Source organism: Myotis brandtii, unplaced genomic scaffold (genome assembly GCF_000412655.1).
Source record: "Myotis brandtii unplaced genomic scaffold, ASM41265v1 scaffold168, whole genome shotgun sequence".
Taxonomy (NCBI): domain Eukaryota; kingdom Metazoa; phylum Chordata; class Mammalia; order Chiroptera; family Vespertilionidae; genus Myotis; species Myotis brandtii.
In genome coordinates, this window is record NW_005356173.1 from 3965094 (window position 1) to 3988579 (window position 23486).

Genomic DNA, 23486 nt, shown 5'->3' on the forward strand with positions numbered 1-23486 from the left:
ATCACTGCTCTAGGAGCTCATCGTTGGGGAAACACAATTAGACTGTATCAGTTTTTTAAGGCAGGAAAAGCCACACAGGGACACAAAGGACAAGTCCTGTGATTCTGGGACAGCCTCATTGGCATTTTACGCATGGGAAGGGTAGTGAGAAATGTGCATTGCTCCCACCCCATCACTGTAAGCTGTTTCCATTGGCTTCCTCCTCCCTCCCTCTGTGGCCAACTCACCTGCCCTGTGGTAGAAAGGAGAAGTTACCCTCATTTTGATAAGCAAGACAACTATGTATGCTTACCCAACCTGAACCTCAACATTTGAATATATAGTCATACATAAAATATATATTCATATTTGAATATATATGTTCTGAAGATCAATATTGGTCTATAAGCTGATAGTACAAAAAGGTGAAGAAAGTGGAACAGTAAGAGGATCCTAAACAAAATTTATTGCTATTGATGTAGCATTTTCTATCTCAGAGATCAGTACTGGAGATTTGATCAAGCAGATTTTATCCCAATAAAATGAGCAAGGATCATAATCCAGGAGGTAAATTATCCACAGAAAATGTGCATAAACTGGAGAAGAGTTCATAAAGGGTCTTCACTTACCAAGTTCACATTGCTTTCAAAGAGCTATGAAGGAACAAACTTCTAATGAAATAAGGTATCTTGAAACCAAGATTCAAAGAGTGATGTCATCCCCCCGGAAGATTTGAGTCCAGTGCAAGACAGTGGCATTCTCCTAAAAATGACTCTTTTTCCTTCCTGCAGCTGGATCATTATCCTTCTGTGAGTTACCACCTGCCAAGCTCATCTGACACACTGTTCAACTCTCCCAAGTCGCTCTTCCTGGGAAAAGTTATAGGTAAGAATTTGGGGCAAATTGCTCACGTCCTATATTCTAAAGCTGCTAGTTCCCCTTTTAAACAGATTGTGGTTGGTGATTGGGGTATCCAAGTCAATGGTAGTTGGAATCAGTGTTATTTGGTGTGTGGTACACACTAAAACACAACTAAAAGCAAGTGTCTGCTCCTGGCTTCTTTATGTAGAATATGTTCATTGGTTTCTTAAAGACCTCCGCCTGCTAACGATATTTAAATTAACTTTTTTTTATTCTAAGCATATCAATGTGGTTTTCTTCCTCTCACTCCTGAGAATAGCTCACCTGATACTATTTGCAAATTAGAAGGCCAGTAGGAATTGGAAAATGGTGACAGAACAGCCTCCCCTGTGTGTGATCGTGGCTTTATGAGTCATCCTTGCCCTTTTCTTTACTATCAATCAGTGCTATCGAGACTAAAATATTGATATGATTGACTAGGTATTTTTAAATGATTAAGCCAATGGATTTTTTACTATGAGAATGTATATTATGAACCCAAGATGGAAGTAGTAAGATGGTGGATAATGTGCTGGCCAAGGAGGAGGGTGGCTCTGTGTCCAGTGGATAGTGGTGATGAGGACGGTATTAATCATAAAAGGCATTAATTTTAAAAAAATGGGTGGGAGGAACAGATAATAAGAGAATAGGAGACCCAACCTATAATAAAAATAGCAATAATATACACAATAATATAGGACTTATTGCAGGCCCAACTCCATTTTAAGCACTTTTAATATATGAACTCATTTAATCTCTGTAGCAATTCCATAAGATAATCAAGATTATTATCTCCATTTTACAGATGGCAAGACTGAGGCACAGAGAAATTAAATAACTTGCCCTACTTAATAAGTGGAACCAAAACTTGAACCCAGATAGTCAGATACCTTGGTCTATGTTCCTAATATAATCTCTGATGGTTGACTTAGAAATGAGAAGGAAAAAAAAAGAAGACTTGGGCAGAGGAGGGTGATTAGTCAAGGGATAAGCCCTACATCTCATGCTAGAGAGGGGCCAAGAACAAAAAGTATCCCCAGACCTAGAACCAGGAACATACCAGGCAAAATAACAGGCAAGCAGAGTTGTATGTGAGACCACAGAGGAAAAGGGGAGGCATGGGACAAGGGTGGTGGTGACAATGGCTCAGTGAGTGGGTGGAGGAGGAAAAGGAATGATAGCTAAACTTCACTGACCACCTACATTGTTTTAGGCATCGTACTAAACATAAATATGAACATTTAATGTCCCGACAATCCAGTGAAGTAAGAACTATGGTTATTATCCTCATTTTACAGATGAGGAAACCAAAACTAAGGGAGGTCACCTTGCCAAAGTTACTCAACTAATATGTGGTCTTGGGCAGATCAAAAGAACTTGTCATTAAGGGTCAAGGTCCAGAAGGGCTGCAGCTGAAAGTCAAGTGATGTCATTAATTAGGAACCGGAAGTGGCCATTCAGTGGGGTAGAGCCCTGGCACTCACAAAGCATATAACCTGAGATATTGGCGAGTGTCCAAATGCCGCCATATGCATTCCCACAACTCAGTCAAGAACATTTGAAAATATGATGTGTTCCTTCATGGCCATTGATGTTTAATTCCATCAAACTCTACATTATGAAACTAGGATAGTCATAAAGACATTATATACATTGTGACTCTCCTAGAGTAATATCTACCATGAACATACCTAAAACAATGGACTGTATTGCTTCATGAAGCTCACAAAGTCAAGTTTTGACAGAACTGTTGGGGGATTGCTAGATTCCCTCACTATAAATAAAACTCTCTGGTTCATCAGTATTTCAGGTCACATGATGAAAGTCATACTTTGCCAAAATTACCTATGCAACATGGCTAAGACCTTCAAGGTCCTAAACAAGTAACATCATAAAGGCAATGTTCTCTGTAACTTAGAATCTACTGTGCTGTGAAACTGTGCCAACCTAAAAGCGTAACACAAACCTCAGATATATGAGTGTGACACCCAGGGATTTATCTCCACCAAAGGGAAATTGTACTGTGTTTGTAAACTAACTGTGTGTGGCAATGAGTAGTTTAAAAAACTGTAAGGAAGTCCACAGTCCCAAGATGGAGATGGCATCATACACATGAGAGCAAGTTAGGATGCTGCCAGGGGTCCCCAAACGATGACATCTTGCAGTGATTGGCTCTTCCGCACCAGCCCATGAACTCCTTGCAGACCAAGACAGTGTCTCATAGCCCCACTGTCTCCTAACGAGGAGCAAATAAATATTTGTTGAATAAAGACTAAAAGGGAAAAGAAACATAATGAATATCATCATAAGAGTATACTACAGCGTGTGAGGGTATGGATGCTAATACAACCAAGAGAGTTAATACAGAAGATGTGCACTTCTCGTATGTCTTGCCATCTGGTTTTTCTCAAAGCAGTATTTGGTAGTCATGAAGCTGAAAGAATGTCGGCTCTGAAATCAGGCAGAGCTGGTGTCTTAGTCAGGCTGCTATAACACAATACCATAGGCTGGGTGGCTTAAACAACAGAAATTAATTGCTCACAGTCTGAAGGCTGGGAAGTCCAAGATCAAGGTGCCAGTAGATCAGGTGTCTGGTGAGGACCTACTTCCTAGTTTGCAGACAGACAGCCATCTTCTCATTATACCCTCACATGGTGGACAGAGGGAAAGCGAGCTCTCTTACCTCCCTTCTTATGAGGGCACTAATTTCATTCACGAGAGCTCCACCCTCATGATCTAATTGCCTCCCAAAGGCCCCACATCCTAATGTCATCCTCTGGGGGTTAGGATGTGAGCATATGGGTTCGGGGGAACACAAACATTCAGTCCACAGCAGCTAATGATGTTTGAATCCAGGCTCTGCCTCTTGTTAGCATTGAACCCTCGGTCACGTTCTTGAACCTCTCAGAACCTGGGTTCTCTCACAAGCTGGGGCACAAATGCCTACTTGCAGGTTGTTATCTCTCAGTGGGGAAGTGTGTTTTTTCTTTTTAAACTAATGTATTTGCAGTCTCACTGTCATTTTAATTTGCGTCTCTCTGATGATTAGTGACACTGAGCATCTTTTCATATCTCTCTTGGCCATTTGTATGTCTCTCTGCATAAGTGTCTATTTAGGTCTGCCCATTAAAATATATATAGTGATTTCAGAGAAGAAGGGAGAGGGAGAGAGAGATAGAAACATCAATGATGAGAGAGAACTATTGATCAGCCTCCTGCACACCCTCCACTGGGGATCAAGCCCACAACCGGGGCATGTGCCCTTACCTGTGCCCTGACCGGGAATCGAACCATGACATCCTGGTTCATAGGTCAACACTCAACCACTGAGCCATGCCGGCGGGGCTATAGTTAGCATTTTTATGCTGGCTCTGTGCCAGTCGTTGTGGTATGTGTTTTAAGTGAAGTGCTCTCTATCATGCTCACAACACTACCCTAGACCACCATTACCCTCATTGTGTGGAAGGTGGAACCAAGGCTAGGAAAGCTTAAGTTATTTTCTTAAAACAGCACTGTTAACACTTAGGGTCAGATAGGTCTTTGTTGGGAGGAGGGGACTGTCCTGTCCATTGTAGGATGTTTAGCAGCTTTCCTGGCCTCTCTCAACTGGGTACAAGTAATGCCACCCCCCAGTTGTGACAACCAAAAGTATTTCCAATCATTGCCAAAAGTTCCCCATGAGGGCAAAGTCCCCACCAGCTGAACCACTGGCTTAGAGTCCCGCAGCTAGTCATTGGTGGAGCTGGGATTTTAAATGAGAGATGTGTGACACTAAGAGCTAGGCCCTGCTTCCTGGTAACACCTGCATCTTTCAGAATGATGGAGAAACAATCTGACCCTCGGAGATAAATTCTGTTACCACAATCAAAGTCACAGTGAAGACCAAAAAAGTCATGTAGGTGCCTGGGGAGGCTATGGCCACCTCTTCAAGCCAATCTTTCTTAAAATTGGATCATTTAGTAGGAGCAGGATTGGCGAGAAGTATTTTTAAATTTCCCTTTGAAAGCAACCTCTATTTTAGTGAGAAATAACCAATATGCGTTTACCAGCTATGTAAATATTCATCTATAAAGACGAATTGAACTTCCAACAGCTATCTCGTGTACTCCAGTGAGGTTCTGACACCTAGAGATCGATGCCCCCAAGCAGTTGCTTAATCAGAAACTGATCTCATGAAAGAAGAAAAAGGAGGTGGATCTTAATAAATAATCTGCCTTCACAGGAACTCTTTGATGAGCATCACTTGAGAAAGGACACATGGAAAGGATGAAAGAAAGGGTGCCTGATTGAGGACGAGTGTGATCTTTCTAAAGGGAATGGAAGAAATTTATTCTAGAAATAAAAATGTGATCCCTGTCAACCAACATCACGATTTTAGGATGGGTAGTTACATGTCTGTGTCCTTAAAGACGAAGGTCAGAATAATGGGCCACAAGCAAAGCTTCACAAAGTAGAAATTTCACCAGACCTACTTATGTCCATTTTTCATCATTTACTAGCTGAATGATGTCATAGACTTTATGTATATAATTTTCAGCAACAAATTTAATAGTCTCTCAAGAAATCTTTAAGTCAAGGAAGAGAAACATAATAGGAGGCCTGAAGCAGGCTCTTCTATTTTCTGATGGTTTGGGGTTTGTTTGGTTTTTTTGTTTTTTCAACATTTCCATCAATGCCTTGGATAAAGACACAAATAGAAAGTTGATTATGTTTGTAAATGACACAAAGCTGAGAGGGATGTTTTCATAAGCTGGATGATGAAAAACACTTCAAAAGCATCTTGACAGGCTAGAACGGTAGGATAGAAATAATGAGATGAAGTATAATAAAGATAAACTTAATTCCTGTGCTTAGCCCTCCCTCTCCCTAAAAAAAAACACATAAGTAGAAGATGGAAGTCTAAAGTCTAAAAAAGACAGAGGGGTTGGTTTGATGGAGAGTTTGATATGAGCCAGCATTATGTGGTGATCAACTTGTCAATAAATACAATTCTGAGCTACAGCAATGAGAGAATTGTGTCCAAAGCAGGGAGTACTCTCAGACCTCAGCTGGGATGTTATGGCCCATCCCAGGGACCTCATTTAAAGATGGATATTAATCTCCTGAAGAGAAAACCAGACAAGCAATAACCCATACAGGCAAAAATAAAAGACCTGGGGATATTTATCCAAAAAAAAAGGTAAGATTTCAAAGGAGAGAACCCATTTTCCATCTTTGATGATGGCTGCAGAAAGAAGGGGTTAGGCCTTGAAAAGGTTTACTCAGCAGAACAGAAGGAGACCAGTGAAAGAGGGGGAGATCTCAGTTCTCTGTAAGAAAGAACTTCCTAATAATTAGAGCTATTAAAAAGTGAGTGGCCAGACCTAGTCGGTTTGGCTCAGTGGATAGAGCATCAGCCTACAGACCGAAGGGTCCCAGGTTCGATTCTGGTCAAGAACATGTACCTGGTTGCAGGCTCCTCCCTGGCCTGAGCCATGGCGGGGCTCATGCAGGAGGCAACCAATTGATGTGTTTCTCTCACATCGATATTTCAGTCTTTGCCTCTCTCTTCCACTCCCTCTAAAAAATCATTGGAGAAGTATCCTCTGGTGAGGATTTTAAAAAAAAGTGGCCACACCCTGACCAGGTGGCTCAGTTGGTTGGAGCAACAAAAGATGGCTGGTTTGATTCACAGAAAGGGCACATACCCGGGTTGTGGGTTCAATTCCGGTAGGGCAGCATGTCGGAGGCAACTGATCTCTCTCTCTCTCTCTCCCTCCCTCCCTCCCTATCCCTATCCCTATCCCTATCCCTATCCCTATCCCTATCCCTATCCCTATCCCTATCCCTATCCCTATCCCTATCCCTATCCCTATCCCTATCCCTTTCTCTCCCTTCCTCTCTCTAAAATCAATTTTAAAAATGTTAATGGTAAATTTTAATAAAATTTTACTATGTAATATAGAGAGTGGCATGTAATCGTTTTGTTTTAAATGAGTGGCCACTATTTTGAGGTTGTGAACTCTCCATTACAGAGAGCATTAACAAAGACTAAATGGAAATGTGTCCTGTACTTTGAGGATTTTTCTGGATTTATTGAGACCAGATTAGATAAAGCCTTAACCCTTTGACACAATAACATTTATGATCTGAATAATTTTTTTCTTTTTTTTAGTGAGAAGTACAATATTAAAGTAGAGAAGGTTCTGTTCCATGTGAAAACTAAAAGGGTAATTCTGTTCAGAGTTCCTTTCTCTCATTATGGATGTACAAAGATATGGATTTAGAAGCATGGCAAAACTCAGTGCTCATCACATCACCGTAATGCAGTGTTATTAAATAGAGAGCCTCTGTGTGCAGGATGGTGGTATCCATTTTCATTTTAGAAAGTTAAATCTGAGCCCTCATTTTATTAATTTCTTCAAACTATTTATGCCATTGTGGTGATTCATGATAATATAAAATCATAATGAAGTAGATCTATTCCATAATAAAAAGGCATTAATTCCTCTGCGTCAATGTGAGAAACTGTGTTTGGAAAGAAATTGAATATTAATGTGAAGTCATTATTGCTTTACCAACCATTGCTAGTTGTCAGTGGCAATGTCTAGGGTGGTAAAATTAAAGGTGAACACCTATCTATCTGGATTTAATGTAGTTTGTAATCATATTGGTTCCATATCCTAATATTTTCCAAACTATCATTATTCAAAGCAACTCTGATTGGAGATATACTTATTAGTAACCACTAAATGATGTGTATTTTGGTCTAAAATGAAATATTATGATTTGTTAATAAGAAATCCTATTCTCGGGCTTTCCAGAACTTTCTGGAACTTTAGCCAAGGCTCCTCACACAACAAGGAATGACATACTTGTAACTTTATTAATTGCTGAGGTGGTATAGGTGGTAGGCATTCAATTGCTTGCTAAATATTTTCAGCCAAGAAGTTTGAGTAGAAAAGACGTGCACTTTCTGGGCTAGAACATTTAGTGGCTGATGCCAGAAACTCTGGAATCCTTTTGTCCCTTTGGTGTGGTAACTAGCAAATCTCAAGACAGCAGCTGTTCCATCACTTGGGCCCCTCTGTAACCACCATGACCAGGGAACCCTGTCAACTCATGATGAATCTCCAGCATAAGAAGGAAAAAACCTTTGCTTTTTTAAGCTATGGAGACAATGAGGCTATTTGTTACTGTGGCACAACCTGACCTGTCCTGATTGGAACATGGGATTGCAGTTAAGAGCAACAGCATTTGCCATTATGCATGTGGGTTTGCATTCTTACTCTGTTACTTACAAACTGTATGATTTGGGCAAGTCACCTCACCTCTTGTGTATTTTTTTTCTTCATGTATAAAAGAGAAATAGTAACGGTTCCTAACTGGACTCAACAAAATGATATATTTAACAGGTATCACAGGGTCCTCCACATAGTATGTGTGTAACTACAATAGTTATTTGTATTCAGTCATAACTAAACAAGAATATAACCATCATTTGTCATGTGCCAGGCGTTATATATCTCATTGAAACATCAGTGATATCCACAACAGGTACAGTTTCTGCCTTTAGAGCAGTGGTTCTCAACCTGTGGGTCGCGACCCCTTTGGGGGTCGAACGACCCTTTCACAGGGGTCGCCTAAATACATCCTGCATATCAGATATTTACATTACGATTAATAACGGTAGCAAAATTACAGTTATGAAATAGCAACAAAAATAATTTTATGGTTGGGGTCACCACAACATGAGGAATTGTATTAAAGGGTCGCGGCATTAGGAAGGTTGAGAACCACTGCTTTAGAGGCCTATGTTCTAACCAGAAGAGAGGAGAAAATGATGGAAAGGCAACTAGAAGTGAATAGACATGTGGCAGGTTACGTGGGAGATGGCAGTACAGGATTTTTTGGAAGCAAGAAGGAAGGGCACTTGACCCAGTCCAGGAAATGAGGGAAGGCATGCCAGAGGAAGTAGAAGCTGAGACCCGGATGATATGTTAAAATTCTCTGGCAAAGCAATGGCGTGGAGAGGAGGGCAGAAAGAGGAGGAATTTTTCAGTTCTCTGTTGCTATGCAGCAATCCACCCAACACTCGGTGGCTTAAATAATGCTATATTACTTCACATAATTCTGGGGCCTGCCTGGACAGCACTTCTGCAGTATGTGGTCTTAGCTGGGGCCTCGGGATGACTGACTAGATGGTCTAGAGGGGCCCCAGCCACGTGGTTGCCCAGGAGTTTAGCTGAGGCTGTCGGCAAGGAGCCTCAGTTTTCCCTCACGGACTCTACATCATGGCAGCTGGGCCCTAAAAAGAATCATTCCAGCCCTAACTGGTTTGGCTCAATGGATAGAGCATCAGCCTGAGGACTCAAGGGTCCCAGGTTCGATTCCAGTCAAGGGCATGTACCTTGGTTGCAGGCACATACCCAGTAGGGAGTGTGCAGGAGGCAGCTGATCGATGTTTCTCTCTCATCGATGTTTCTAACTCTCTATCCCTCTCCCTTCCTCTCTGTAAGAAATGAATAAAATATATTTTAAAAAGAATCATTCCAAAAGCAAAGGTGCCAGCTGGTGACCTCGATGACCCAGCCTCAGAAGTTATAACATCCCTCTGACCACATGCTGTTGGCCCAGATCTGGGCTTTAGTTGCTCCATTTGCCCACACTCAGGGGAGGAGAAGCAGGTTCTATCTACTTGGTGGCTTAGTGGCAAGGCCACACTGCCAAGTAGCACGTGGGGTGAGGGGTACTGTGACCACCTCTGAAAACACACTGTGCAATGAGGGAAATTGGAGGGCCCACAGCCAGTGCCATTCGGAATGGTGAACCCGAGGCACATGATAAAAATGCTGCAGCGGTAAGCAGGGCTCAGATCAAAACAGCCTTTAGAAGTCGGTCCACACATCCTGATTTGCTCCAGGACAGTCCCAGTTTCCATCTGCTGGGACAAGAGTGATTGACCAGCGATGCCCACATTCACTCTAAGCATGTGAGCCGGTGTAGGTTGATAAACTGCATGATCACCTGTCTTCTGTGGGGTTCTCCGTTGAGGTCAGAGCTTCAGCCCACGTTCCAGGGAAGGAGAAGCCCCTTGGTGGAGTAGAGACCAGGAGATGAGAGGAGGCATGGCCCGGAGATGAGGATTTGAATACGAGTTCATATGGGAGGAGATCCCAGGAAATGTGAGTAGGGGAGTGCAGAAATTAAACAGGGAGAGGAATGGAGCATTTTCAAACCCTCACCATTGCAGTGACCAGCGCTCAGTGCTGCTGGGAGCTGTGGGAGACGGTGCAGGTCATGCCTCAGGAGGAAGCTAAAGCTCCTCCCCATCCACGCCCCTTCCCCAGCATGACTGAGAGCTGCTTCCAGGAGTGTTAACTCCCCAGCAGTTCTGGCTTGCCCAGGTGCCCACCCAACCTGCTCCCCAAGCCAGAAGAAAGCTCAGAGCACAGGGGCTCCCAGGCGGTGGTCTTTGGTCTGGAGTCAGAGGGGAATGGGAGCTATGGCAGGGCTTTCACCATGTCTGCCATATTACAGGATTTATTTACAATTCATGCTAAGGTTCTAATGTTATCCTGGGGGCAAAAGGGTGTCATTGAAGCATTTTTTTTAATCAGGAGAATAACCTGATCAGGTTGATACATTAGAAAGATACCACATCTGCAGAGTGGAAAATGTATAACAAGAGTGAGTGAGAGGCTGCAGGGAGACCACTGGAGGTTTCTATGGTTATAACAGAGCTGCACGATGGAATGCACAAACAGCTTGGATACCAGAGAGCATGCAGTGTCTCCATTCGTCCATCGTGATCTGATACTCCTCCTGGCAGCAAGGGCAATAAACAAACGTCCAGCCTGGTTGACAGTGAGTCTGACCTGATCATCCCAACAGTTGCTCCTGGTTGTGCTCTGTCCCTCAGGGAAAAATGTTCAGTCTCTCCAGTGGCCGCCCCGCCCCTGCCTCTTTCTATACGATGGTGACAAGGATGTTGAATGTAGAGGGGATGGGCAGCAAGAGGCTGCTGCTTAAGTGCTCTTTTGACATCATCGTGGGAGGGACCTGGATTCATACTGGTCCTTGAGTTTGCATGACCTGCCATCTGCCGGCTGCCTGGTCACTGGATGCTCTGGCCGTGGGTGATAAAATCTGTGGTTGAAGAAGGTATCATCTCTCTTTGATGCAGGCAGTGCTCCAGGGTCATCTGCCACCTTTGCTTCCTTCTGTCCCCTCAGCTCTCACTCAAGACAGGTCCCTGGTCTCTGCCACATCCTGCATCCTCCCCATCTCATGCAGAGGCACTGAGAGCAAGGTCACTCATACAATCACTTTTCAAGCCTTTGGTCTCGTCATGCCCACTAATGTGCCAAAATCCATAGTAAGCCACATGGCCTAAAGAAGAGTAAGAAGGGAAATAGACTGTACTTCTTTAGTGGGAATAACAGCAAAGTGAGGTGGCAAAGGGCACAGATGGGGGGTGGGGGAGGAAATGGGGGCATTAATGCAACCTACCACATTCCCTGTTATCAAATTTTCCCACAACTAGAAATAGCATCATGTCTTCCCCATGTTAGCTAGAAGGCTGGATACTGCCTCTGTATCACAGGAAAACTCTAACCTGCTTAGTCCTTAGTGGGTTAAAAGGTATGAGTAAAGGGATTTGGGGGAATCATTAATTCATTCAAAAGTACAGTATATTGAGTGCTTACATATACCAGGTGATAGAGATATCTCCTGGTATATACAAGTCCTTGCCCTTATGAAGCATATATTCTAGTGGGCATGGAGAAATAATTGTAGACGATAAAGTGAGCTAGTAATAAAGGCTATGGAGGAAAATAAAGGACCATAAGGGGCAGAGGGTGTTGAGATGCGCAGGAAGGCCCTCGGTGAGAAGGTAACGTGTAAGCAGAGGTCAAATGTTGCCTTTTGGGAAAACTGGGCAAAATATACAAGGTATCTCTCTCTATTATGTCTTACAACTGCATGTGATTCTGCAATGACTTCAATACACATTTCAAGTTTTAAAAAAGTAATAGAGGCCCTGGCTGGCTAGCTTAGCTGATTAGAGCATCATCCTAATATGCCAAGGTTGCTGGTTTGATCCCCAGTAGGGCACATGCAAGAAACAACCAATGAATGCATAAATGAGTGGAGCAAGAAAGCGATGTTTCTCTCTCTGTGTCTCAAATTAAATTTTTCAAGTAATAGAAATAGAAGAAGATGTAGTCCACGTGATTCTCTGGAGTCACATATTCATGGGATGGGACTCAGTGTCTCCTAGGGGCTGATCCTGTACTCACTGCAGAGGGTGATCAACAAGAAAGGAGGATGTGAAATGACTACACCATCTTCTCCTGGCTCACTCTGTTTTCCTGCCTCACCAGCAGAGACTGGGAAATGTACAGGAATTAAATATTTATTGACAGCTTAGAATTTCATAGTTCTTTTAGGGTTGTTATTGAAGGGAATGATTAATATAGTGCATTTCTTAAAATAGAGATAGAGAAAAACGTGGTAGATTGAACTGCCTGCCACCTCTTTCAGGAGAGTCCCTGATGGCAGCTCATCGCCTGTGATTGATATCTCCCTCCTAAGAGGACAATGCGGCAAAATTGATAAATGAACGAATGGCAAATAGTTAATTGAAATTTCTGCTTAGTTGCCTTTGGCTTTTATTACAATGATTAAAGAAATAGTAAAACACTGATGAGAAAACATATTTAAGTGATAGGCACGAAATAATATTGAAACTAAAGAGAAGCAATTGTATTTAATTTTTCATGTCCGAAAGAAAATTTAACATAGTCTTAATGTCCAAAATCTTCTCAAAGCTGAAGGAAATCTTCTCTTGGAGAAGTAATTTGTCCAGTGAGTTATAGTCTAAGGTTAGCTTCTCATTCTTCTTAAATTACATTAATAACTTTCACTGTTAGAAATCTACTGGGATTTTTTCATTATTGTTATTACTTCCATAGACTCATAGGAGGCCTAGGAATTGATATAATTAAACCATGTTGTATCACAGCTGAGGAAAACGAGGCCCACAAAAGCTTAAGTAGCTGACCCACGGTCACATAGCAGGTTAGGTCAATGTCCTTTCCAAAATAACACACCGTCAAATGTCCTAATAATCTTTGCTTGCCACCCAAATGAGTCTTTTTGACAAGTACAATTAATAATTACAGCATTATGATCTAAAAATTCACTCTCAACATCCAGATAAAACAGCTATAAGAGCAAATCTTTTAATTAAGCTTAGCCTGGAAAAGAAGACACTGTAGAGTGAAGGTTAAGAACGCACGCTCTAGGGTCGGACGTCGGGATTCCAGCTGTCCCGTCCGCTAAAGGAGCCTCAGCAGGTTCCTTGCATATCTGAGCCTCAGTTTCCTTCAGGGTGAAATGTGGATAACAATAGTAATGGTGGCATAAGCCTTGCTGTGAAGATTAAGAATGGTATCATGATGTAAAGGCCTTCTCACAGAACCTGGCACATAGAAAGTGCTTGGTGTACCGTAGCCAGTGCTGTTGCATCTAAGCTTTGACTTAATCAACAAAGTACAGTGATAGGTCCACCCAAGGTTATCCAAGTAGGATTTGATCCTCTCCTCTTGGGTCTGTGACATCTCATCGTGCACAAAGACTGCCACTTATCATTGCTGCATCTTAGACCCAGGGATGGAGAATATAGTATGTTTGGGGGAAAGGAATCTGGGCTACAAAGATCCTTTGCATAATCTTTCTCATGGGCTAGAATTTAAATCCTGGAGAACTTGAAGGTTAACCCATTGCAATGAAAGCAAATCAAGTCACCCTTCATTTGAACTCTCTGAAGGACAAAATAGAAAAATACAAAGAAAGGTGGATGGAAGACACAGATTTGGCCAATAAGTTAATTCTTTGGAAATTCCTCCATCAGCCTCATGGCAATGTTCCCTCCTCACAGGCTTTTCTATAACAGTTGAAGGAATATTAGAGAAGTCATCCTATATAATAAAACCCTAATATGCAAATCAACCAAATGGTGGAACAACCAGTCACTATTTGCACACTGACCACCAGGGGGCAGACGCTCAACGCAGGAGCTTCCCCCTGGTGGTCAGTGCGCTCAGCCAGAAGGGCTCACAGCTGGCGAGCGCAGCAGCGGTGGCAGGAGCCTCTCCCGCCTCCGCTGCAGGAGGGCAGTAAGGATCCAGAGGCCCCAGTCTGTGAGAGCCCGGGACTGTGAGAGAGATGTCCACTGAGGGGTCCCAGACTGTGAGAGGGTGCAGGCCGGGCTGAAGGACACCCCCCCCCGGGGTGCACAAATTTCATGCACTGGGCCTCTGGTAGAAAAATAAATGTTTCCTTGGAAGAGTCATCTCTTCAATAATCCCACTGTAAGAAAAAGCATTAAATGTTTACAACAGATATTTCACATGACTACTTTATTTTCTTGCAGTAAGCATGGCTAGATTTTGAATGTGACACCTTCATGCTCTGAAAATAAGATAGATAGATTCTGTGGCCTGAGTCCCCCTCCTCCCTGCTTTTAAATGTAGCTGTTAAAAACATTTAAGGGTGCATATCATGAAACGCTAATTTTCTACAAGAAACTTCTAATAATTTTTAATTTGTAATTCACACTACTTCTCCCAGGTAAATACATTGTCAAACTATTATTCCATATCTAATGTCCATGAGGAATTATCATTCAAAGTATACACTCAGAGGACAAAGCAAAGTCATAAACCATCATTCCATTTTCCTTCGTCAATGGAGTCAACTTCATTTAACAGATTGTCCTTCAGTCTCATCTACAGTAACTAGACAGATAAAACGAGGAATGAAGTCCATTAAGTGCTTACTAAACTTCCCTTGTGAGTAAATATCTTCTTAAATCCCCATTTGATAGCTGAGGGAAAAGGCGCCGAGAATTGAAGTGACATGTGCCAAGTCATATAGCAAGGAAAGGATGGAACCAGGATCCCAATCTTTCTGTGCCTCTGTCTGTCTGTGTTATGGAAGAGAAAAGACCCTGGGACATAGACATAGTATATTTATTTGACATTTTAAAATGGGGAAAATGTCAGTCTCTGATAACACTTTTCTTTCCCTTTAATTTCCCCATCAGGCCTACTTCCTCGTCAGCTTTCAACCAGTGGAAGTCTCTGGGCTGTCAGGAACTCTGGACAGTGACAGCCTGGGCAAGACCTGGCTTCCAAATCCTAGTTAATACAGGAAGTGCAGTGGGGGGGGGGGGGGTCCATTGATAAGCACAAATCATGTGCATAAATTAATTTTGTCAGCCTAGTGACTTTTTAAAACATTAGGTTTTTATAGATTTTCCTTACTATTGGTCATATGAATCAAATCCCACAACATGTAAAGTGTTTCAGGGTTTTTTTTAATCATAAGGTTATTTAATTTAAAATAATATCAAACTAATGGCAATAAAAGGTACGAATGGAGTCATGTTATTAATTTAAAACAACGGGATCTAGTCTTAAAAATGACTTAGCATCATGTGGCTTAATAGTTTGAAGGTTTGATTTTACAGCCTTTTTAAAAATTTAAATTAGTTGACTCTATTTTTTAGAGCAGTTTTCAGTTTACTGAAAAATTGAGAGGAAGTACAGAGAACTCCACATTCCCCTTTCCCCTTCCCCACATGCATACGTAGTTTCTATTCTTAACATCTTGCTACACTATAGTTATTTTTGGTGTTATATACTTACCACAGCATAGTATTTTTGTTAAAAATGTTTGTTATAAATGATCAATAAATATTGATACAATATTATTAACTAAAATCCATAGTGTAACATTAGGGTTCACTCTGTGTTGTAGGGTCTATGGATTTTGATAAATATAGAATGACTTGTAGCCTTCGTTAATTATAGTATCACACAGAGTAGTTTCACAGCCCTAAAATCCCCTTGTTTTCCAACTATTCTTTCCTGCCTATGCCCAGCCCCTGGCAACCACTGATCTTTTACTGTCTCCATAGTTTTGCCTTTTCTAGAATGTCATATGGTTGGAGTCATATAGAATGTAGTTTTTTCTCACTGGCTTCTTTCACTTAGCAATATGCATCGAGGATTTCTCCGTGTCTTTCTGTGGCTTGATAGCTCTTTTTTTTTTTTTTTTTTTTTTTTGCTCGATAGTATTGCAGCTTTATTTTGCTGAGGTGAAAAAATAAAAAAGCTAAATTTGAACTGGCATTATAGAACAAAAAGGTGGGAATCATAAAGGAAAACAGCCGTTCAACATCTCATTTGAAGTCCAAGATGGGTTCAAGCTGATGGATTTTAATGGATGCAATGTGCCCCTAATTAAAAATGTGTTTGTAGTGATGTTTAGAGGCGACAGTTACAGTGGGTTGAAACCATTAACACAGCTTAGGTGACAAAGAATTGCTTCCAAAAAAGAAAAGGGAAGTTTATTGCCTTAAGCCTGTGGAAGGGGGAAGATGGTGGTCATCAAGCTCATGTATGTCGCTGGTATGTTAGTCACTGGCTCTGCCTGTTGAGACTCTTCACTGTGAAGGTGCTACCTCATCTGAGGATGAGCCAGGTAGGATGGCAGAGGACATGACAGGGCACTCCAGCCACCACATGCAGGCTGAACACTTCGTGGCAGACCAGAGAAAACACCTGGCTGCTTTCCCATCCCTCCCTCTGTCCCCAACGTCTAGTCCTTGTGACCATGTCTGCACTACACTAGGGTTTCCTCTTGGTTGATGCAAACCACTAACAGACGGAACATACTGGGCTGACAAGTAGCAGATGGCTATAAATGCCTGAGCCATCGACACTGGCAAATTTTCTTTTTTATTTGCATAGCATTTCTCCCAAATTCTGGTGTGGGTAGGGATTTTTTGATGGAGCACAGTTGTATGACCACCATGATTGACAAAAATACTTAAGAAATAGTGATGAAAATGCACCTAAATGAACTTGAATGCATGTTCTATGACCTCATTTTTTTCATGACTCTTCCCAACCCTCTCAGTACACACACACACACACACACACACACACACACACACACACACACGCAACCACGGGCTTGCACAAACACAAACCTACCTTTAACATGCTAGTGTTTGTGATATAAAGGCAGCATTGAATGGAGAGGGGGTAAATGCAGTATTAAAATTAGATAGGACTTGGTTTGACTTACAAATCAACTGCCTAACTCACATGATGACTTCTGGTATGTGTCTATGTCTCTGAGTTCAGGGGGCTTAATTAACGGTAATGGGTATAACGAACTGGGTACAGTAGGTAGTCAAAGCCCTCAGCAACTGAGAATAGGAAAGGAAATGGGTCCTGGCCAGGTGGCTCAGTTGGTTGGAGCATCGTCCCATACACCAAAAGGTTGGGGGCTTGATTCCCCCAAGTTAGGGCACATGCCTAGTTGTAGTTTGATTCCCGATAGGGGTGCATACAGGAGGCAATCAATTTATGTTTCTCTCTCCCTCTCTCTCTAAAAATCAATAAAAAACATATCCTCAGGTGAGGATTTAAAAAAAGGAAATGGGTTAGGAATTGGCAGTGGCCAATCTCAGAAATGCTTAAGTAACCTTTGAGATAAAATCCCGCAGATTTCATCCAAAAATATAAAGCATTACTAGCAAGATAGAGGCTTTCCCTCTCACAGTCCCCATCCTCTTGTCCCTGATACATTCTTTAAAAAGCCTCAAGGCAGCCTAGAGGCTATGAAAGAGGAGATGTAATGGCTCAAAAGTGATTGAAGGGTGTGTTGACATTTAGAGCTCGCCACTCTTTGAAGTTTCAGGTTCAGGGTCTAAGCCCCTTTGGTCCAGACAGGGAAGGAGCAGAAAGTAGTTCTGACTATTCTAAGCTGGGGTTGTGCCTCAGTCACCTCAAGCACCATAAACAGGCCTCTCATCCATGCCTTATCTTCGTTCTCAGAAGGCACCCTGGCACCCTTCTCTACAAAAAGGCATAAAAATTATTTTAAGTCAAAAGACATTGTTGTTTTTTATTCACTCATTCAAAATCTACTCATTAGTCATATACACAATTCAACATTAGTAAGCTTCCATATAGGTGACCTCAAAATAATAAAGCATTAGTACCTTCACCCTAGTTAACCTAGGAAGATGAGCTCACTCTCCAGTTACCCATGTTCGTAGGCAATAGAGCTCTTGTAACAATTTTTAATTAATTTAAAATTGGAGAATTCTATACACACCTATCATCCTTCCCTTGACAGATGTGAAGAATCGAGTCTTTGTGTCACTTAAAAACAGTTGAGGCATAAAAACATAAAAGATGCCATAGGAGTTTTATTCTTCATTTGGAGCCTCTACTTGGGAAAGGCAATATCAAGAATAGTTATTAGAGGAAACCAAACATAAGTTATAAGTATCTAAAGACAAGATATGTTACAGGCAATTGTACAGAAAGAACACCGTAAAATAACAACAATGGTTATAAGCTTTTTTTTTTCAAATTTAAAGAAACTTTTCAAATATGATTTAAGAATATTTGAAAAAGACTTAACAGACAATGTTGGTGACATTAGGAGCTTCTGTGTCTTTGGGCACAGAATCGTTTAATCATTTCACAGATAAAAGACCACATTACTCCTTTGTACATTGTTCATGTAACAATCTGCACATATGATATATTAGTATACATATCCTATATAATAAAAGGGTAATATGCAAACTGACCCTAACAGCAGAACGACTGGGAATGACTGGTCACTATGACACACACTGACAACCAGGGGGCAGACGCTCAATACAGGAGCTGCCCCCTGGTGGTCAGTGTGCTCCCACATGGGGGAGCTCTGCTCAGCCACAAGCCAGGCTGACGGCTGCCAGCACAGCGGTGGTGGTGGTGGGAGCCTCTCCTGCCTCCTCAGCAGCGCTAAGGATGTCCGACTGCAGCTTAGGCCTGCTCCCCGCTGGCAAGTGGACATCCCCTGAGGGCTCCCGGGCTGACAGAGGGATGTCTGACTGCCAGCTTAGGCCTGATCCCCCGGGGAGTGGGCCTAAGCCAGCAGGTGGATATCCCCCGAGGGGTCCCAGACTGTGAGAGGGCACAGGCTGGGCTGAGGGAACGCCCCCGCCCCCCCCCACCCGAGTGCACAAGTTTTTGTGCCCCAGGCCTCTAGTTTATGTATAATAATGTGTATGTAGTTAGGCACACATAGATTGCTTTGAAATATTCTTTATCCATTTATTAAACTGTATGTATTGTATTGACTTTATTATCTTAATTAACTATAAAAATTTAAATAAACCAAAAATCAAATCCATTATATCATATCTATTCTTAATTAATTTATTTAATATATCTAGACCCTGGCCAGGTAGCTCAGTTGGTTGGAGCATTGTCTTGTGCACCAAAAGGTTTCAGATTCATTCCAGTCGGGGTGTATACAGGAAGGCAACTGATTGATGTTTTTCTGTCACATCAGTGTTTCTCTCTCTCTCTCTCTCTCTCTCTCTCTCTCTCTCTCTCCCTCTCCCTCTCCCTTCCCTCTCTCTAAAAGCAATAAGCATGTGTCAGGTGAGGATTAAAAAATTATTATTATCATTATTATTATTATATCTAGTATAACCAACCTTCTGTATTATCATATCTAATCAATACAACTAATTTTTCTTCAGATAAGAGGACAGGAAACAAAGAATTGCTTAGCAATTTCTTCATTTTATGAACACTAATTTCATATCACTTTAGCAAATTTGAGGTGACAAAGTAAACATACTAGTAGATACCATTCAAAGACATTTGCATCTTTTGTTAACCTGTTGCCAGTCTAAAAAATAAGGGTAAATGAAAATTTTATTTAGTTATCAGCATTTATATTGTATCTGTTTCATTCTTATAAATTGTCTAAGTGTCAAAGATTATATATTAATTAAACCATTTGTTAAGGCCTTCAAATTAATTAAGGATCGAGGAATTACAATTTTTGCTAATGTAATTAAACATTTTAAAAATTTATTATTACCTTTTCATTTAGTTGAATAGTGTTATGTGTATGTGTGTGTGTGTATATATATTTTTTAAATGTTATGAAAACAAGGATGATGTGTTTAATTTAAATGATGATTTATTTAACTCATAAAAATGATATAGGAAATTTAGGAACCTAAGTTGTAAGAAATTTAACCTTGATCTTGGACAAACCAAATTACCATGCTGATATTTTTATATGGGAAACTACCTTTTAAGCACTACATCATGCTCAAGGCTCTTCTTTTATCTTGGAATAAGGCCTTTTCTTCTTATCTTGTAACCATGGTAACAAAAACTATTTTGTAAATACAGTTTTCAGTGTCCACAGAAGAAACACAAACAGTTTAATAATTTTTTTATCTTTTAGATGTTTTTGACAGTTAATATGGAATACAAATTCTTAAAGTGCACACATAATCACAGGAAGATTATTTTAATCAATTATTTTTAAAGTTTCCCAAGAGAGAGGAATGGAAAAAAGAAGTCAGAGGGGCAAACCTCAGACACTTATGAAATTATCCCTGGAAAAAACAAATATACTTCTGCAAAAGAAGGGGATAAAAGTTTAGATTCAGGAAAACCCATTTTGATACATATATATACACATATTACAGCTGGGGAATGACAAGAAGGAAGGGAAGGAGGGAGGGAGGGAGGGAGGGAGGGGCAGGCTCCTAAAATGGAAGGGCCTCAACAAAATATCAGAGCTCAGTTCAGCATGAACTTCCTCCTAGTCATGGGCAGTGAGGTCCTTCAAACAGCTAGAGACACTGAGGGTCCAATACACCCCCTACAGTGAATGAGTTGAGGGTTGCCATCCAAGGCATTAAGGCTCTCGGATGAATATCGATGCACCTCCAGTGGTGGGTACACTCCAGCCATGACCTCCAGGAGCCCCACTGTACTAGAACAAGTCAGCATTCATTGCCCTCTTGCTGCAAGGCAGGTAGCGTACCTGGAGAACTGGGGGGATCTTAGAGGTGCTGGAAGAACTTTTTCTCACACCTGGGTTTCTGTTGGGTGGTTGGGGGAGTGGTCAAAGAAGTAGGAGTTTGCTCTGGATTGGATGCTGTCGGGAAGCGGGGGTAATTCTATGATTTGATGTCCTAATTTCTTATCTGGAATGTAATAGAAACCAAGCAGGGCTAAAGGTATAGTTGGCAAAAAAAAATTTTTTTTAAATAAAAATGGAGCCATTACTGGCATTAGTCAGGAAAGGGATATGTTTGTTTATTTTTGTGATTTGGATATTTCTTTTGTCTGTGCTGAGACATGGCTATGCCATGACCTCATCTTTGCCTCACCCTGTCAAGGTCACAGAGTGACCTTGCCTGGTGTGTTCTGTGAAATGGTTTGTGTTCAATGGAACTCTGTGACCTGACCCTGAGTGCCCAGGCAGGTGTCAGCTGTGCGGAGCTGCTTTTTTCTTTCTCATTGGAGATCAAGGAGGAGAGGAAGACACAAGATGATGAAAGAAAAATTAAACAAATTAAAGTCACAAACAGAAAATTAAACAATTGGAAAACATTTTTAAACCTCCAGGAAAAACAAAAGCTGCAAAAAAGGGAAAGTAATCATAGCAAGTTATATGACTTAGTATAAATGTCATTTATATGTTCTTAATATATAAAAACTAAATACTGACTCATACAACTTAACAAAAGGAAGATAAACAACCCAATCAAAAAATGGGCAATGGACCTAAATAGACACTTTTCAAAAGAGGACATAAAGAAGGCCAAGAGACATATGGAAACATGCTCAAGGTCACTAATCATCCGAGAGATGCAAATCAAAACTACAATGAGGTACCATCTCACACCTGTCAGAACGGCTATCAACAAATGACAAGTGCTAGCAAGGATACGGGGGAAAAAGGAACCCTCGTGCACTGCTGGTGGGAATGCAGATTGGTGCAGCCACTGTAGAGAACAGTATGGAGTTTCCTCAAAAAACTAAAAATGGAACTCCCATTTGACCCAGTAATCCCACTTCTAGGAATATATCCCAAGAAACCAGAAACACCAATCAGAAAGGATATATGTACCCCTTTGTTCATAGAGGCACAATTTACAATAGCTAAGATTTGGAAACAGCCTAAGTGTCCATCAGCAGATGAGTGGATTAAAAAACTGTGGCTCATCTACACAATGGAATACTACACTGCTGTAAAAAGGAAGGAACTCCTACCATTTGCAACAGCATGGATGGACCTGGAGAGCATTATGCTAAGTGAAATAAGTCAGAGAAAGATAAATATCACATGATCTCACTCATTTGTGGAATATAATGAACAACATAAACTGATGAACAAAAACAGATCCAGAGACAGAGAAGCATCAATCAGGGGGGGGCGGGGAAGGGGAGGATAAGGACACATATGTAATACCTTAATCAATAAAGAAAAAACTTCCATAATTAATAAAACATGTTCTTTAACCAAAAAAATAAACAAAACTAAATACTAATCTAACCAAAATTACAACCTCCCTATTTTAGAAGGATGGATGAAGGGTGCTTTTCAAAGGGAGGGAGGGGGAGAATAAAAGAGAGCTAAGCCCTCGTCTTCCCTATGGGCAGCTCAATAGATAATGCCTAAGAGTGAAACCTCATGAAATAGTAAATTACTCTATCATATGGAGATACGGAAGTGAATTTTTAAAGCAGCCTAAAGGGAGGGGAAATTAAAGGACAGAGCATAGAAAACTGTAACTGTTCTCAACAACCCTTAAAGAACTATTTGTTTAAACATTTTAGTAGGAGTAGCCAGCTGAAGGGAACAGAGAAGCAAGGGGAAGGGAACAGAATGAGAAAAGCCTGCAAAGTGTTAGGAGCTAAGGAAGCCATAGGAAGGATGGGCAGAGCTCAGACCACTCTGTATTTCCACACAGGACACAAAAACTTCTGGTGACACATATTTCTGTACTGTTCATAGTGGCACACAAATGCCACAATGTGGGAGCCTCAGCGCCATGCCTCTCTGGGGCCTCAGTTCCTGCCCTGATTTTCCTCCTAACAACTCTGCATAACCATGTCACAGATCCAAAGAAACATTGGATGGAAGGCATGGTTTGGAAGTTCGTGTGCTCTAGAAATGCACGAAGTCATTCTCAGTCTTTACCCAGTAATTTTTTTAGCTTAACAACCTCCCCCATAAACATGGACACCATTGTGAACAACTGACAGGAAGACATTTTCCATTTGTTAACTAAGAAAAGGCACCTGGACACATTTTGGAAAGCTAACACTAAGTAACAAAAACTGCCAAAGGCATTGATCTGATACTGAATATAGAATGATGTGAGGAGGTGAAAAATATCCCTCCTCTAAACTTCATGTTCTTACTGAAAGGCCTCTGTCCTTGAATTCACCTTGAGAGGGTTGCACAGGAATAAAGGGTTTATTCAAAGACACACATCTTCAGAGAAAGGGTACAAGGAAATGGAAAGTGCAAAGCTGCTCCTCCTATTTTTGCTGAATTGTTCTCCCTCTCTAATAGAGCAGAAAGCTGCATGAGGTTGCCAAAGGAAGTCCTTGACATTGGAGCTTGAAAACCTTGTGGTTTCAGAATGTGGCCATGTTCCCCGGATCCCCAGGGAGAATGAAGTTCTGGGGCAGATTTCTACTCTCTAGAAAGCACAC

The 23486-nt window shown here is 41.3% G+C and overlaps 1 protein-coding gene across 1 annotated transcript in view; it reads left to right on the top strand.

Moving 5' to 3' along the window:
- CNTNAP2 (contactin associated protein-like 2) overlaps positions 1–23486 on the top strand; it is a 1278915-nt gene that overhangs the window by 1183189 nt on the left and 72240 nt on the right. Inside the window, exon 21 of the mRNA XM_005862840.2 lies at positions 771–864. Within this exon, the coding sequence (XP_005862902.1) occupies positions 771–864 (94 nt within the window). The remainder of the gene's footprint in view (positions 1–770; positions 865–23486) is intronic.